Source organism: Podarcis muralis, chromosome 5 (genome assembly GCF_964188315.1).
Source record: "Podarcis muralis chromosome 5, rPodMur119.hap1.1, whole genome shotgun sequence".
NCBI classification, from domain to species: Eukaryota; Metazoa; Chordata; class Lepidosauria; order Squamata; family Lacertidae; genus Podarcis; species Podarcis muralis.
The window spans coordinates 8,580,472-8,597,802 of NC_135659.1; the positions used below are offsets into that span (position 1 = coordinate 8,580,472).

Genomic DNA, 17,331 nt, shown 5'->3' on the forward strand with positions numbered 1-17,331 from the left:
GAGAGCGAGAGGGGTCGGTGCGCACCGACCCCTCTTGCTCTCCAGGCTTCAGCGAAAGCCTGCATTCGCCCCATAGGATGCACACACATTTCCCCTTCATTTTTGGAGGGGAAAAAGTGCATCCTATAGGGCGAAAAATACGGTAATTCATTCCGGAGGACTGTTCTTAACCTGAAACTGTTCTTAACCTGAAGCACCACTTTAGTGAATGGGGCCTCCTGCTGCTGCCGTGCCGCCAGAGCAAATTTCTGTTCTTATCCTGAAGCAAAGTTCTTAACCCGAGGTAATATTTCTGGGTTAGCGGAGTCTGTAACCTTAAGCGTATGTAACCCGAGCTACCACTGTAATGTGTAGTTCTGCTCTTAAGCTAACGTGATTTCTCAGTTCAGTTCTGCACCTTCTAGCACAAAGACTCAAGGTAAAGGTAAAGGTAAAGGTAAAGGGACCCTTGACCATTGGGTCCAGTCATGGCTGACACTGGGGTTGCGGCGCTCATCTCACTTTACTGGCCGAGGGAGCCGGCGTTTGTCCACAGACAGCTTCCGGGTCATGTGGCCAGCAGGACTAAGCCGCTTCTGGTGAACCAGAGCGGCGCACGGAAAGGCCGTTTACCTTCCCGCCGCAGTAGTACCTATTTATCTACTTGCGCTTTGATGTGATTTCAAACTGCTAGGTTAGCAGAAGCAGGGACCGAGCAACGGGAGCTCACCCTGTTGCGGGGATTCAAACTGCCGACCTTCTGATCGGCAAGCCCTAGGCTCTGTGGTTTAACCCACAGCGCCACCCACGTCTGCACAAAGGCTCAGTAGCACCCAACTATATTTTATGTTAATTCTTCAAGCTCCTTCTTGGTTGTTGATTTGGCTTCAGGTATGGGGTTGGGGACGCAGGTGGCGCTGTGAGTTAAAGCCTCAGTGCCTAGGACTTGCCGATCGCAGTTCGAAAGCACCCCTGGGTGCAAGTAGATAAATAGGGACCGCTTACCAGCGGGAAGGTAAACGGCGTTCTGTGTGCTGCGCTGGCTCGCCAGATGCAGCTTGTCACGCTGGCCACGTGACCCGGAAGTGTCTGCGGACAGCGCTGGCTCCCGGCCTATAGAGTGAGATGAGCGCACAACCCTAGAGTCTGTCAAGACTGGCCCGTACGGGCAGGGGTACCTTTACCTTTACCTTTTATGGGGTTGGGGGGGGGAGCTCCTACTCTAGCCTAAGTGATTCTTCTGCCAACTTCCTGAGGAGAAGCAAGAGGAGTACCAAGAGGCAGTGCAGGAAATAGCTTGAGTGCTGTTAGCAAAGTGTACCTAAATGCGAGATCCCCTTTCGGAAGCTACCCGAGACGCGGTAGCAAGTAGTTCCATCCCCTCCGCATACTTGACACCGATCCATCACCTGGGAAGAGTAGAGGCTGCCATCACACCCGATTGGCTGGAGAGAGAGAAAAGTGGGGGCAGACTTAAGAGTGCGAAAACTTTCCGTGAGCCTAATCCATACCCCAGACGAGAAGCCATCTCTTCGGAACCCCTTTAATCACTTTCAAAATTGAAACGCGCGGATCGCTGTGCATTTGCTCACGTTCCATCCTTTGTACAAAAGACTGTAAGAAGAGCCCATCTCATTCAGCGTGCTGCTCTCACTGTGGCCAAACAGATGCCAGTCCGGCTGCTGCCAGTGGCTGCCACGGCCGGTTGCCCAGGAACGTACCAAGACAAGGAATGTTCTTACCGTCCACTTTTTATTTAGTATTTACAGAGAGAGGCTTTATAACCCAGCCTACTGGGTAATGGCATTGTCCTGAGTGAATCTCCACCCCCCATCTCTCCCACTTTCTCATTCATCATTCTCTTTTAATATTAGAAATTTTATTTACAACATACCATAAACCCTGCACACCCCCAATACAGAAATCCACCCTCATTAAACGTGAACATAACATACAGTAAGCATAACATACAACAATACAAACAACCAAATAAAAGACTTCCTTTATCCTGTATCTGGCCTCCTTATTTACTTCTTATAAGCTGTTTATGAATAATTATTAAGATTTTTCTAATTATAACTTGAAGATCCACAAAGTCTCCTGCAGACATTAATCGAAACAAGTCCAGGTATGTATTTTAGGGCACTGTTTTGTGAAGTATACTCTACATTTTCCCCATGCTTTTTGAAACTCTTGTCTAGTGCAATCTCTAATTGCCTCTGTTAATCTAGCCAGTTCAATATACTGTTTGTCTTGCCATTCCTTTTTTGTTAGCACAGTTTCTTTTTTCCAGTTTTTAGCAATTAGGATCCTTGCCGCTCCTGTGGCATAGAGGAATATTTTCTGATCTTCTCTTGCTATACCTGTGTCCGTTATCCCTAATAGAAAAGCCTCTGTATTTTTCACAAAGTTATACTTAAACATTTTTTTAAGCTCGTCATATACTATATTCCAGAAGTTTTTTTATTTTTTCACAGGTCCACCAGACATGTGTAAGTGTCCCCTCTGTTTTACCACACCTCCAGCACAGATTTGTTTTTGTCTTATACATTTTAGCTATCTTGGTAGGTGTTAAGTACCTCATTCGTCATTCTCATCGTCTCTCCTACAGGTGCTGCTACGTGCCCTCTGTCTTTGAGCTCTTTGCTCTCCTACTTTCAAGGCTCGCCGGGTTCTGGGAGATGGAGGGTCTGGAAGGCTTTCTAAAACACTGTGTCGCCCCCTGGTGGTGCTTCCTCCTCCTCTCCCATTATTTCCCAGCTTTTCCCCTCATCTGCCTCCAAGCTGGGACCTCCCTCAAACCCCTGTTGTGATTCTAAACTGACAATGTCCCTGACAATGCCTGTGGGAACAAGGCATAGGTACAAGCAAGCAGGGCATAGGTACAGCAGTGCACCCCTCAGCCCTTGTGATTCCGTGCAACTGATATTCAGAGGCATACTACCTCCAACAGTGAAGGAAAAACACAGCCATTGTGGGTCATTCCTGAGTCCAGGAGGTGGGTCCTCCTTACAGTGCTTTACCTCGCACTTCCCACTGATGCAGACCCCTTGGTAGGCCCTGTCCTTGCACGACGTGCCATCCTGGGCTCGCGCCATCAGCTGCCTCTCTCCGTTCCTGGTGGTGCACTGGAGATCGCATGGCTTGTTAGAGATGCTGGTGTAATCATCTAGAGCAGAAACAGAGGAGAAAACTGGAAGACAGGGTGACATGGCAGCGGTCCAGGAGAAGAGAGGCAGAAGGTGCTCTCCTCTAAGGACCAATGGGATCAGGCTGACTCTGCTGGAGCTTTGTGCAAGCTGGGTGCTAAGCTCAGTTAAATGATTTTAACATCCACTGCCACCCAACTGAGACATTGGGCGAACCTGGGTGAGGAAAACTATCGGCTGAATTTACGCTACCGACACAAACAGATTTCGCCATCGATCCCGCCTAAACCCAGGGCACCCTGGGCACTGCATGCAGGTTGAATCCTGACAAGACAGAAGTACTGTTCTGGGGGGACAAGAGGCAGGCAGGTATGGAAGACTCCCTGGTCCTGAATGGGGTAACTGTGCCCCTGAAGGACCAGGTGCGCAGCCTGGGAGTCATTTTGGACTCACAGCTGTCCATGGAGGCGCAGGACAATTCTGTATCCAGGGCAGCTGTTTACCAGCTCCATCTGGTACGCAGGCTGAGACCCTATCTGCCCGCTGACTGCCTCGCCAGAGTGGTGCATGCTCTAGTTATCTCTTGCTTGGATTACTGCAATGCACTCTATGTGGGGCTACCTTTGAAGGTGACCCGGAAACTGCAACTAATCCAGAATGCGGCAGCTAGACTGGTGACTGGGAGTGGCCGCTGAGACCGTATAACACTGGTCTTGAAAGACCTACATTGGCTCCCAGTACGTTTCCGAGCACAATTCAAAGTGTTGGTGCTGACCTTTAAAGCCCTAAATGGCTTCGGTCCAGTATACCTGAAGGAGCGTCTCCACCCCCATCATTCTGCCCGGACACTGAGGTCCGGCGCCAAGGGCCTTCTGGTGGTTCCCTCACTGCGAGAAGTGAGGTTACAGGGAACGAGGCAGAGGGCCTTCTCAGTAGTGGCGCCCACCCTGTGGAACGCCCTCCCATCAGATGTCAAAGAGAAAAATAACTACCAAACTTTTAGAAGACATCTGAAGGCAGCCCTGTTCAGGGAAGCTTTTAATGTTTAATAGGTTATTGTATTTTAGTGTTTTGTTGGAAGCTGCCCAGAGTGGCTGGGGGGACCCAGCCAGATGGGAGGGGTATAAATAATATATTATTATTATTATTATTATTATTATTATTATTATTATTATTACTATTATTATTATTATTACTATTATTACTATTATTACTATTATTATTATGCAGGGGGGCTGCTTGTTGTAGCTCCTTGAACAGTGATTACTCACTGATGGGAATACATTTTCCAAGCTTTGAAATCTTCTCCCATTCCCTGAATTAAAGAAGCATAAGTAAGCTAAGAAGGCTGTGTTATCACCAGTGACTGATGTTGGAAATGGTCACAATCTTGTTCAAGAATTCCATTCAGCCTACCACCGTTTCTCTTGCATTTCATACCATTTAGGCACTTTCTGTCTAATCTATATATCTATCTCCGTGTGTCGTCGCGTGCTGCGGTTTCTACTCTACAAAAAGTTAGGTCACAATGAATCTCTGTCTTTAAAGTGCCAGGGGACTTATGCTGTTTTGCTCCAAGAGTCTTACGGACTGAAGACTCCACCAAGCCTTGTATGCACAGCAACTTCATCCGAAAGCTTCTGCTGAGTAACTTAGCGAAGGCAAACCTGGGTAGAGAGGCATCCACTGATAGTGCTGCTTTCCAAAGGCCTTGGCGTTGAAACTGGCGCACTGGTACTGCTTGAAGCTGGCGGTGTTGGCAGGACAAAGCTGGAGGGAGAGAGAAACTCAGCTCATCATGGAATCCCCTTTCCTCTCAACGAAAGGCAGGCCAGGGTGGGTCTCACCATAGCTGTCAACTTACAGATTTGAAAATAAGGGGCCAGCAGCCTCGGAAATAAGGGATCAGCAGCCAAAATAAGGGATTTTTCAGGCACAGGTATGTTCAACTTCTGAGCCCCTCCGAGCCAAAGGCTGAAAGCCCAGCCAGCAGCCAAACGAAGCCTCAAGCGGTGGTTCCCACAGCGCAGCAACCCGGCAAAGAGGATGCAGCAAGGAAAACCACTGTCACCTCTCCACTGGAAGCGCTGAGCAAAGGCGAGTCCCCAGGCAACGCGGCCGATTTGATCGGCACAAGGCACGCAAGCTCCACCCCCCAGTCGTTCTTAGACTCCTTATTGGGTGAGCAACGCAGCCAAGCAACACAGTTAGAGCCTCCCTCCTCCCTGGCCGGCAGGGAGGGAGGGAGAGGAGCGGCTTCCTTTGAAACCCAGGAGATTTAAGGCACATCATCAATACGGGACAGCAGCGGGACACAGCGCTGGGATAAGGGACTTTCCCGTCAAATAAGGGACGGTTGACAGCTATGGTTCTCACTGTATTTGCAAAGGCTCTGAACTTCAAGATTTCAAGCAGGTGGGGTTTTTAAGATCTCCAGATAAAAAGAGAAAGACTCAGGGCCAAAGTAGGACAAGATGCCAGCAATGCAATTGCAAGATCAGCTTTTTAAAAGCAAGCCACTGTTGGGGGGCGGGGGCGGTCTGGATCCTGGCATGGCAAGGAGGCCCACTGTGGTCTTGATCCAGATGGTGCCCCAATTGAGAAGCAGTTTCCATATGTACCGGAGGGGTGGGTCAGATTTTTTCTCCCCCTGCTATGCTGAATTACCTTACAGGGTTGTTAATGTAGATAACAGAGGGCCACGTGGGCCACACATGGCTTCTTAGAAGGGTGGGATAAAAATTAAACAAACTCCTTTATTTCTGAACTCCCTAGAGCAGCGGTTCTCAACCTGTGGGTCCCCAGATGTTGTTGGACTACAACTCCCATCATCCCTGAGCTCTGGCCTTGCTAGCTAGGGGTGATGGGAGTTGTAGTTCAACAACATCTGGGGACCCACAGGTTGAGAAAGGCTGCCCTAGAGCCTATGGGTGCCAGGGCACTTACAAATAGCTGTGGCAGCTGTTTTGTGTTCTAGCATAGCCCCACAGTGCAGCCGTTTTGTGACGGGCGGCCCTTTCTCCCCCCCTCCAATTGTGCCCACTTCTTTCAACCATCAGGCATTCATTTCCTGTCACTCTGTCTCTCATGCACACCCATTGACACAAATACATGAGCACCCACCCTCTCTCTCCCCTTCATTCATCCACTACTCACTCATTCATTCATGTTCTATCTCTCTGTCTATCTCAGTTTAGGGCTGAAACTGTTCTTAACCTGAAGCACCACTTTAGCTAATGAGGCCTCTCGCTGCTGCCGAACAATTTCTGTTCTCATCCTGAAGCAAAGCTCTTAACCCGAGGTACTATTTCTGAGTTAGCGGAATCTGTAACCTGAAGCGTCTGTAACCCGAGGTACCACTGTGATCTTTGAGCAGACCTGAGCACCCTTCTGAGTCTGCAGTCCTGGGAATAAGCCCCACTAAACTCACAGGACTTCAATGGTGCTCACTTTTGAGTAGATGCATATAAGACCGAGCTGCAGTTTGCAGCCTGGCAAGCCCAATAACACGCTCTCAAGTTCCATACATATTGATGCCTGCATCTAGATAGTAGTAACCAACCAATTGCTAGTTGAATTCTATTGGATTTCATGCTCATAGCAGCAGGGGTGGAGGAAGGGGGCGGTGGGGGTGGTCCGCCCCAGGTGTCATCACTGAGGGGGGGTGACAGTCAGAGTGCCACCCACCCACGACTCCCAAGCCTACCCCGAGCAGTCGGGGGAAGGGGCAGAGCTGTGCCACCTTGCCAGCGGCCTTCTCCCCTTCCCCCTTAGTTTTGACAGCTTGGGGGAGGCTTGGGAGTCACGGGCGGGTGGTGTGGCATTGCGCCCTGGTCCTGGGCTGCTTCGGGGGGGGGGGGAGCCTCGCCCGAGCTGTCAAAAGGAAGAGGGAAGGGAGGAAGGCTGCTGGCAAAGCGGTGTGGTCCCCCCCCCCCGCCCAGGAAGCAGCCCGCCATAGGCGGCTTGCCCCCTGGGACACTCGCCCCATCCCCATGGCCCCGCCCCCAAGTGCCAGTGGGACATGGAGGGCGCTGTGGGTTAAACCACAGAGCCTAGGACTTGCCGATCAGAAGGTTGGCGCTTCGAATCCCCGCGACGGGGTGAACTCCCGTTGCTCGGTCCCTGCTCCTGCCCACCTAGCAGTTCAAAAGCACGTCAAAGTGCAAGTAGATAAATAGGTACCACTCCGGCGGGAAGGTAAACGGAGTTTCCATGCACTGCTCTGGTTCGCCAGAAGTGGCTTAGTCATGCTGGCCACATGACCCGGAAGCTGTACGCCAGCTCCCTCGGCCAATAAAGCGAGATGAGCGCCGCAACCCCAGAGTCGGCCACGACTGGACCTAATGGTCAGGGGTCCCTTTACCTTTACCTAGGTGCCAGAGCAGCTAGCTCCGCCTCTGCACATCATCCCACAGAACGAATCCATGTCTAAATAAGTATCCAGGAGACTTGCTCTTACCTGCTGCTGGCACAGTTGGTAGTGCTTGGACTGACCCAGGCACATGCTACTATTTGTCCCCTGAGAAACTTGCAGCCTGCAAGAGAAAAAACCAGTGGAAGTTTTTGCTTCCCGGGCTCAGGGACCCCATAGCCCAGGCACAGGCAAACTCGGCCCTCCTCCAGATGTTTCGGGACTACAATTCCCATCATCCCTGACCACTGGTCCCATTAGCTAGGGATCATGGGAGTTGTAGTCCCAAAACATCTGGAGGGCCGAGTTTGCCTATGCTTGCCATAGCTTCTCCTTCTATACAAGGTTTGAAACGTCATCGCAACACCCGTAACAATTTCTGTTGCCCTTCTTTGTCAGTTTGCTACTGCCATCATACACAACCCAGAAGTGGAGAGGAGAAGCAATCGTCTCCAAGACTGGGGTGGGTGTAAGGACTCCCATTCCTGGGCTTCTATCTGAGTTCATTAGACCTGTCCCAGAACCTGCTTTCGGTCCTGGAACATGATCAAAGTGCCTCTGAACATGTGCAGAGTGCAAAGATGGAAAGATGCAGCCTTGCCCACTGTAGAGGAATGGCTGATAAAAAAAACTTTTGCACTTGGCAGAGACGGCAAAGTTAACATGTTTAATTAGAGAAAAATCATTACTGAAATTTATTAAGGACTGGAAATTTCCTATGGACTTTTTGCCTGAAAGAGAAAATTAACTTGTAATATCTGGATTTGAACACTGAAAAAATACTGGTGTATAGAAGATAGAACGGTTGAATTTTAATGAATGAATACTATTTTTGGCTGCAGGAAATGCTTTTATCTTTTCTTCTCTCTCTTTAGGTTTTTTCTTTTCTTTTCTTTTCGACTTTCTGTCCTTTTTCTTTTTTTATATGATGATATGATAAAAAGATAATCTGTAATGGCTATGTGGTTCTGTTTATCTTTGAATAAGTATCAATAAATAACTCTCTTTTTAAAAAAGAACATGTGCAGAGTGCTATTTTGTCAGCAAAAGTAATCCCAGCCAGCACTCATGCATGCTGCAATTAAAGGTAACTCGGGAGTTACTAAGTGTGTGTCATCTAGACAGGCACGGGAAGTAGGATAGCTTCTCTTGGAAAATGCCTGTAACTACCAAAAAAGAAAACCCCTCAACCCAACACTCCAAACCCACTGGCCCCTGAAAAAGCACAACTTTCCAAAACAACCATCATTACCGGCCCTAGATCTATGGAGTCCTTTAGAGCAGACTTCCTGATCTGAAGTCAGGAGGCTGTAGGGCTCAGCTCTGAAGGACTTGGAAGGGCCATGGGCAGAAAGACAGACGCCTCCTTCAAGCGCCTGGCTTTGTGTAGCTTCTTTTCATAGTCCTGTTGCATGAACTCGGCGGGGCTTTGATGCACAAACCTGCCCCTCCTTCCTTGAGCGAATACTGTCATTACATTCCGTGGAGTGTGCATAGATAAATAGAATTTTTTTAAACGGGGTGACTGGAGCTGTTAGCTGTCGAGTTGGGTTTGCTGTTTTTCAGAGAGACACTGAGGTGCCTTGTTAACGGCGCAGTTTATTTCAAAGTATGTTTGAGAATCCTGCCATCTCCAGACGGAAGGCACCTCGGCATATCTGGACCCTAATTATGCAGCCAGCCAGCCCACATAAAAGAAGTTTTCCCCACCTTTCCTTTTGACGGAAGGAAAGAGGAAAAGATCAGGCTTCCTCCGCTCAGAAGTGCGTTCATGCAGAATAGAAAGGAGGGATTTGGGGGTGGGGGGGTGTGAGGCAAAGCATATTGAGTTCTTGGTTGGCAGGCCTCATTAGCGTCATGGGATCTGGAGTAGCAGGTTCAAAGAGGTGCCTCTTCAAGGCTTCCCATTCAGCTCCTCTTGGGAGAGGAGGCAGGGGCTTCTGCAAAGGCCTCGCAAGCCAATTCTGGACGGGAATTTGAGTGGGCGGGCCGAGGACGGGAATGCGGCTGGAATTCGTGAGAACGGAATCTGTCATCATCATTGTGCAACGCCTCCCCTTCCCTTTCAGCCGGGGAACCGGCTCAGGATGTGAGCTGTTGTACCTCAGGAGGATGAATAGAGCAGCCCGCTGGGACCCTGGGAATACAATGATATTCAAAGGAAAAGGGGCGCAGAATAAGAAGGGAGAGGAAGTGAGAGGAACTGGGCCAAACACAGGGAGAACCTCGGCCGCCGGCAACTCTTCCCTTCCCTTCTCTGCTCTTTTTATACTGCGGTGGCGACAACAGCTTCAGCTATTTGCCGCAGCGTTTGTGCCAAGCTGGTACTTACCTCTGCCGTAAGCAGTGCCTCTCGCGGGACATCACCCCCCCTCCACAGGTGCGCGAACAGGTAGACCAGGAGCCCCATTCCCCCCACCACTTGGTGACCTCTTCGTTCCAGGTACCGGCTCCTTCTGGTGCCTCCCTACTGTCCTGACAAAAACAGGGAATGGTTAGCATGGGGACTCCATCCCCGCGTGTTCTCCCAACCACACAGCTCTGCGGCTTTTCATATACACATGCATTTTGAGCTAGCCGTTTTTTATTATTATTATTTTTGTGGGCAGCAAACGCTCCATCTTATTTGGTCGAGACTGAATCGCGCCACTTGAGAACGCTTGCAGCATGCCCTGCATTTTGCTTAATTTCATGATATAATAATAATAATAATTTTATTATTTGTACCCGGCCCATCTGGCTGGGTTTCCCCAGCCACTCTGGGCGGCTTCCACAAAGACCAAAAATACACTAATATATCATACATTAAAAACTTCCCTGAACAGGGCTGCCTTAAGATGTCTTCTGAATGTCAGGTAGTTGTTTATCTATTTGACATCTGCTGGGAGGGCGTTCCACAGGGCGGGTGCCACTACCGAGAAGGCCCTCTGCCTGGTTCCTTGTAACTTGGCTTCTCGCAATGAGGGAACTGCCAGAAGGCCCTCGGCGCTGGACCTCAGTGTCCGGGCAGAACGATGGGGGTGGAGATGCTCCTTCAGGTATACTATTCATACTATTCAGGTATGATATATTTTGAGTGCAAGGACTTGCATTACCCTGCTGCAGAACTGTGGGTTTTAAAGTTTGGGTCCCATTTGCCCTATGCTTTTAAAGATGTATCATATCACTAACAATTCTCTGCACTTGTAAGAAACTACAATTCCCAGGACTCTTTGGGGGAAGCCATGACTGTTTAAAGTGGTATGATACTACAGTGCAGATGGGGCCTATGATTATATTGACATACTGTCCAACGGTAGAAAAAGACCAAAAACAGATTGTCTTTTTCTGAAACTCCCACAATGCTTGCTGCTCTGATTCAGCTGTGGATTAAATTATTTGTCTGGAACTCCAGAACTTTGTGCTGGTATTCTCAGTCTCCATCTTTCAGGCCTTGCCCAAGACATTTTGCTGCCTTCGGTGGAGAAATACATACACACCGCATTGCATAGTACCCAATTTGTTTTGGAACCTGAGGCAGTGGCGTAGCGTGGGGGGGTGCAGGGGGGGCCGGCCGCACCGGGTGCAACATCTGGGGGGGGGCGCGCTCACACTCGCAGCTCTCTGCCCCTACCTGGCTCACTCACTCTCTCTCACTGCAGTGCTGGCTTGCCCCGGGTGCTGACAACCCACGCTACGCCACTGACCTGAGGCAGAAAATCTCAGTCACCTCTCCCACTCCCTGGCAGGAAAAGTGCAACAAACTATATTTTAAAGCTTTTTTCTTTTTACTGAAACCCAAAATCTACCAGAGGCACCCATCTCACTCTGCCTAATGGTAGAATTGGTCCCACGTGGCTCCTAGTTTCACCAATCCTACTGAGCCCATACAGATAACCAGATGTGTGGTGTAAAAACAACAACCTACACACAATTCATTGTGCAGGATAACACAGAGACTAAGCTATTCTAAGATGAGAGTGTTTTACACCATGGCAGTTTGGTTATCCACTCAGCTTGTCACGGGCTCAATGGATAAGAGTAACATTTGGCTAGCAATCTGCAAGGGATTATCAGCAATCCGAAACTTCGCTCCTACTTCTTGAACACTCCAAGAAAACATGGCAACTGGATGTACCAGTCTACAATCCGTCTTTGTCAAAGTACACCTGCAAACGTGAAGCGGAACAGCTTGACTTCAAACACATTGTAGGCATGCACCAAGGAGCCATGACCATCCCCTGTTCCTAGCCCCATGTCCTGAGTATTTTGAAGTTTACATGCATCCTAGCCATGGTAAAAGCGTGAAGCAGCTCCAAATTCCTCTGTGTGGACAAAATGTGTTTGTCTCGGTCCTTCTGTCTTTCTCTGGTCTCCTTTCCGAAAAGCTCAATTGCGTCAGACAATGATGAGTGGGTAGAAGCCACTTGCATATAAAAGAATGGAAGAATATGTCCACAGTGCAGTGTCCGAAACTCCCATGGTTTTAGGCGCATTTTGCGACAGGGAATTTCATTAGCGCAAGCAGTTTCTGAGCTCTGGCCATAGTACTGCGCCTAAGATTTCAGATTAAAACTGCCGAGTGGAAGGAAAGGAGGACCTTTTTCTGCCTCCCCACTTCCAGCTACTCTCTGAAGAGAAGAGGCCCTCTTAAGAATATGGGGGGGGGGGCGGGCAGAGGAAGACTAGATCATGTGAAAAATAAACATGTAATATTTTAGCTGCAGTTCATTCATTTTCGGCTTTGTATTCTTGTTATAAAAAAGTGTGGCAAGACATTTTGTTGTTGCGCCCATGACCTCAGTTTAAGTTGCCATTTAGCTCCTAGTTTTCATATCTCTGTTTCTAACATTGCCATAGTGGGAACATACAGAGCACCATGATTAAGGTGAACTATGTGCCAATATTGAACCAATATTGAGAAACAGCTTAATTAAAAGATTGAAGAATCCGTGTGCAGCACAGGCGAGCCTTTCCAATCAGCTTTTTCTAAGGACAGTTAATCTGCTGAGTCTATCCATCGGGATTGCCACTCACAGAGGAGGCCACCTTGCACTTCTGCGTGAGTCCCTGCTCTGAGCATGCCTCTTCCCAGAGGCACTTCTACAGCAGCAACTCACACAGAGATGCAACATAATACCTCCGCATGTGCGTTTAGCAAGGCAAGATCCGTAGCAAAGTAAATAGTTTGTGGAACAACAGGGAAGTGTGCATCCAATTTATTTCAGGCGAAGAGTGTGTCTCGGCTGCCGGAGGTTTGCGGCACGGTGGCAAAAGAGAACGTAGGCCTCATTTGAGAGGGGGCGACAGCCCCTCCCAACCTAGACGCGGAGAGAGATGTCTCCCTCTGGCTATTCACAGTGAGGAAACGGCAAAGGGCTTCCTCACAAGGCTCTGAGAAACAGGGCCACAATGGCTTCAGTGACCCATGAAATCTGGGAGGCTCAGGCAAGTTGATTGAAGTTAGTGGGGGGCGGGGTTGCCTCCCCCCGTTTAGAATAGCAGAGGTAGAGCTTGCTGGCCTGGCCTCTGAATGGGTGTTCTGTAATAATGAGGAGGATTTGACAGAGTTTTTACAGCTGCAGGGAGACAAGTGTTATTAAAGAGCACAGAGCTCTAATTAGAGCTTCTCTGTCAGGTCCGAAGGTGTGTCTTGCCTCCCTCCCCAAATGAATGGCCCACACCTGCTGTTCATGGGGAAATGGCAGAGGGAAAGGAGGGGTGCTTAAGGGTAGTTTACCCCAGAGACAGAAGGTCCAGGAAAATGGGGGTGGGGGTTTTCTGCTGCTTAAAAAACACACACCCATCAACCTCAATTCTCTTTCCAAGGCAAGTGCTTTGTAGCTGAGGTTTCACTTTATCCAAATATCAAAACGTCTACCGCTCTAGATTCAGCCCAGCAGAACATGCCCAACTGATGCAATTTAGAGTGGGTTATATTTGGACCACTGCTAAGGCATTCTCGGGGGCAGCACCCCCACTGTGGAGCCCCTTCCCAAGGAAAGGTGGGCACTCCCACCTCCTCACCTGCATTCATGAAGCACGTAAATACTTTTTATAAAAAAATGTTTCCAGGATTTTGGCTGATAGTGTTAAGTTTTTCACTTCTGGTTTTTAACAGCTATGCACGATGATTTGAATTGTTTCCTATAAAATGATTGTTGCGAGCTGTCCTGGGCAGAAAAAAAGGAGGTGAAAAAAACTGAAATAATAAATGAATAAAGAACAGCCAGATGCTAATATAGGGTATGTAGAAGTTGGAGCAATGAAAGTGCATGGGATTGATCCTGCATGTGAACTAGGCTTCCTTCCATAGAGTTTTCTTACCACAAGTGGCTGTACCAACTATACACCATCTAAGTCAGTCCCAGCACAGGAGGTGCTGGAGCACAATGCTTTGGTTATGGATTGAAGCTGAATCCTGACAAGACAGAAGTACTGTTTTGGGGGGACAGGGGGCGGGCTGGTGTGGAGGACTCCCTGGTCCTGAATAGGGTAACTGTGCCCCTGAAGGACCAGGTGCGTAGCCTGGGAGTCATTTTGGACTCACAGCTGTCCATGGAGGCGCAGGTCAATTCTGTATCCAGGGCAGGTGTCTACCAACTCCACCTGGTACGCAGGCTGAGACCCTATCTGCCTGCAGACTGTCTCGCCAGAGTGGTGCATGCTCTAGTTATCTCCCACTTGGACTACTGCAATGCGCTCTACGTGGGGCTACCTTTGAAGGTGACTCGGAAACTACAGCTAATCCAGAATGCGGCAGCTAGACTGGTGACTGGGGGCGGCCGCCGAGACCACATAACACCGGTCCTGAAAGACCTACATTGGCTCCCAGTACGTTTCCAAGCACAATTCAAAGTATTGGTGCTGACCTTTAAAGCCCTAAATGGCCTCGGCCCAGTATACCTGAAGGAGCGTCTCCACCCCCATCGTTCTGCCCGGACGCTGAGGTCCAGCGCCGAGGGCCTTCTGGCGGTTCCCTCATTGCGAGAAGCAAAGCTACAGGGAACCAGGCAGAGGGCCTTTTCGGTAGTGGCGCCCGCCCTGTGGAACGCCCTCCCATCACATGTCAAAACAATAAACAACTACCTGACATTCAGAAGACAACTTAAGGCAGCCCTGTTCAGGGAAGTTTTTAATGTATGATATTTTAGTGTTTTTTGGTTTCTATGGAAGCCGCCCAGAAGGTGTACATGCAATCCAACCGCTGTGCTGCAGCAAGACTGTCTGCAAGGGGGATCCAGCGGGGTGGGCTTCTCAGTACAGCCACTTTTCTGGGAATCACATGCACATAATGCAGTGAAAATATGGATACAGTCAGAAGTTTGCATAGCACTACAGTCTTGGGTCCTCCCCACCTGTGAATTGCCCTCATTGCCACATAATGTATTTAGGATCAGGATTTAGGACGGTCCAGATGTCAGCTCGCATTAAGGGCTACAGCTTCCTTTGGATTCTGTTTCCACACATTATCCAAACCAGGCTTTGCTCTTCTCCAAGTCTCTAACTCAAATGCAATACAAGTGCATGGTTTTTTATTATAAAAAACCCTCCTGTACGTTTTTTCCATTCGGTATTAACGTTATTCACACGTGAGCAAAAACAGCCGGAGAGGATCACAGGCTGTTCTTCGTGCCATGTGTTAAAAACGCCTCGACTTCAAAGGGAAGACGACTTGGTAGCTGAACCGGCCAAGGGGAAAGCAAGAAGGGGGGTCTCCGGAGCCAAAGGAAATCCTAGCAGGGGACTTTTCAAAGCATTTCGCTTTCCGGGTCTCCTAATCCCTTGGGAATCCAAAGCAGCGAAGGGAGTGGCTGGCGCAAACTGCCACCCGTTCCCCTCTTCCTCCTTAAATTCGTGATAAAATGATCTCCGGCTTGGAGAGGGGCTGGTTTTCGGGGGCGAGGAAGAGAGGGAGACCAACAACAACTAAACAACAACAACAACAAAAACCCGGGCGCGTCAGACTTTGGTGATACAGCGGCTGGGAAAAGGAAGGCGCGCGCTGGGGCGCATTTCTTCGGTTCCCAGGCCCTGGGCGCGGTGGCCAGCGGCTGGGAGCCGACGGCGTTTGCCCTCCCCAGTCCCGGGGGCTGAGCCGGCCAAGGCAGCCAGCTGCCCCCCTGGCAAGTCGCCTCGCAGAGGATCCCCCGGGGAGGGCGCACCAACCCGGAGCGCGCCGGGGCGCACGGCAGCCCAGGCTCCCCGCGTCCCTGGCGGCGGCCACCAGCCCCCTTACCTTAGCGCCCAGGGCGCCGGCCAGCAGCAGAAGCAGCGAGGGCGCGGCGAGGAGCCGGCGGGCAGAGCAGGCGGGAGGCGCGGCCATCGTGCGCGCTGCTAGAGCTCCATGGGCAGCCAGGAGGCGGCGGCAGCAGCAGCAAAGCCCCGGCGGCGGCGGCGGCGGCGAGAGGAGCCGCCTGCGCGCAAACCTGCATGGCCGAGCGAGTAATTAATGGCTTTCCAACCTGTCGGGCGGCGGCGAGAGCGCGGCGCGCAACCCGGCGGCTCCTGGGCGGCCGTGATTGACAAGGCGACCTGAGAGCCACCCGAAGCCGCGGCAGCCAGGGGGGGCGGAAGGAGGGAGCCGGAGGCGGGGGGAGCTGGGCCAGCCCCCGGCGAGACCTCGCTCGGCGAAGGGAGACAAAGGAGCCCGGCTTAGCAGCATCCTTCCTGCCGCGGCTTCTGGAAGAGGAAGAAGAGAGCGCGGTGGGGGTCGCATCCTTTCCACCGGAGGGGGGGTCCTTAACCATTCCCCCCCCCCCCAGAAAAGTAGGGTAATAACTGGACTTTTCCTTGGGATCCGGCGCGTGCAGGCTTCCGAGTATAACAGAGCTCTTTGTCACCAGCGCATCCTTCCCTAATTCTGAAACAGTGGCTCTCAAACTTTTCCTCCGCGGGCCACACTTAATTTGCTCGCGCCATGCCGACTTTTTTTATTGGGAAGAAATAAGCAGAGGTTTTTAAGCAGACGTCGGATAGCCATCTGTCATGGGTGCTTTAGCTGAGATTCCTGCATTGCAGGGGGTTGGACTAGATGACCCTGGGGGTCCCATCAAACTCTAAGATTCTATATGAAATACATTGGTTAGGCATTGGTTTATGGTTTGGTTGGTTGATGGGCATGGATTGGCTGTGCCTGCCCCTCTAATGCTGCTGCTGCAAGGGATTCCGTTAAAGGAATTGGGGGCTAACTATTGCTTGTCCAGGGACGCGGGTGGCGCTGTGGGTAAAAGCCTCAGCACCTAGGGCTTGCCGATCGAAAGGTCGGCGGTTCGAACCCCCGCGGCGGGGTGCGCTCCCGTTGCTTGGTCCCAGCGCCTGCCAACCTAGCAGTTCGAAAGCACCTTTGGGTGCAAGTAGATAAATAGGGACCGCTTACTAGCGGGAAGGTAAATGGCGTTTCCGTGTGCGGCTCTGGCTCGCCAGAGCAGCGATGTCACGCTGGCCACGTGACCCAGAAGTGTCTCTGGACAGCGCTGGCCCCCGGCCTCTTGAGTGAGATGAGCGCACAACCCTAGAGTCTGTCAAGACTGGCCCGTACGGGCAGGGGTACCTTTACCTTTACCTTTCTTGCTTGTCCACTCTGTCAAGGGGGCTCTGGCCTTAGCAATGAGCTCCTGGTTGCATTTGGGGTGAGGGCAGGTTCCCTGCTCCACGGAACCCCCAAGTGTATTCCCCCATTCTGACTTTCGCATCGTGCGTAATGTCAGTCTGTCCCCCATGGTGGGGGCAGATAGTCGCAACTAATGCCTAAGCAACCACTCACAAATTTGTATTTTAATAAAGTTGTGGCCAAAATTATGCCAAAAACCT

At 50.5% G+C, this 17,331-nt stretch overlaps 1 protein-coding gene across 6 annotated transcripts in view; it reads right to left on the reverse strand.

Annotated features, from left to right (window-relative positions):
• LOC114598577 (ADAMTS-like protein 2) overlaps positions 1-16,093 on the reverse strand; it is a 42,986-nt gene extending 26,893 nt beyond the window's left edge. Inside the window, exons 1-6 of one of the 6 annotated variants that reach the window (XM_028732395.2) lie at positions 15,758-16,091; positions 9,872-10,014; positions 7,588-7,663; positions 4,796-4,898; positions 3,003-3,148; positions 1,301-1,424 (exon numbers count right to left, since the gene is read on the reverse strand). In XM_028732395.2, the coding sequence (XP_028588228.2) occupies positions 1,301-1,424; positions 3,003-3,148; positions 4,796-4,898; positions 7,588-7,663; positions 9,872-10,014; positions 15,758-15,844 (679 nt within the window). In that variant the 5' untranslated portion in view covers positions 15,845-16,091. Of the gene's footprint in view, positions 1-1,300; positions 1,425-3,002; positions 3,149-4,795; positions 4,899-7,587; positions 7,664-9,871; positions 10,015-15,757 lie in introns of all 6 variants that reach the window. The other 5 variants (XM_028732394.2, XM_028732399.2, XM_028732398.2 and 2 more) reach the window with 5 other exon arrangements.
• Positions 16,094-17,331: the final 1,238 nt, after the last annotated feature.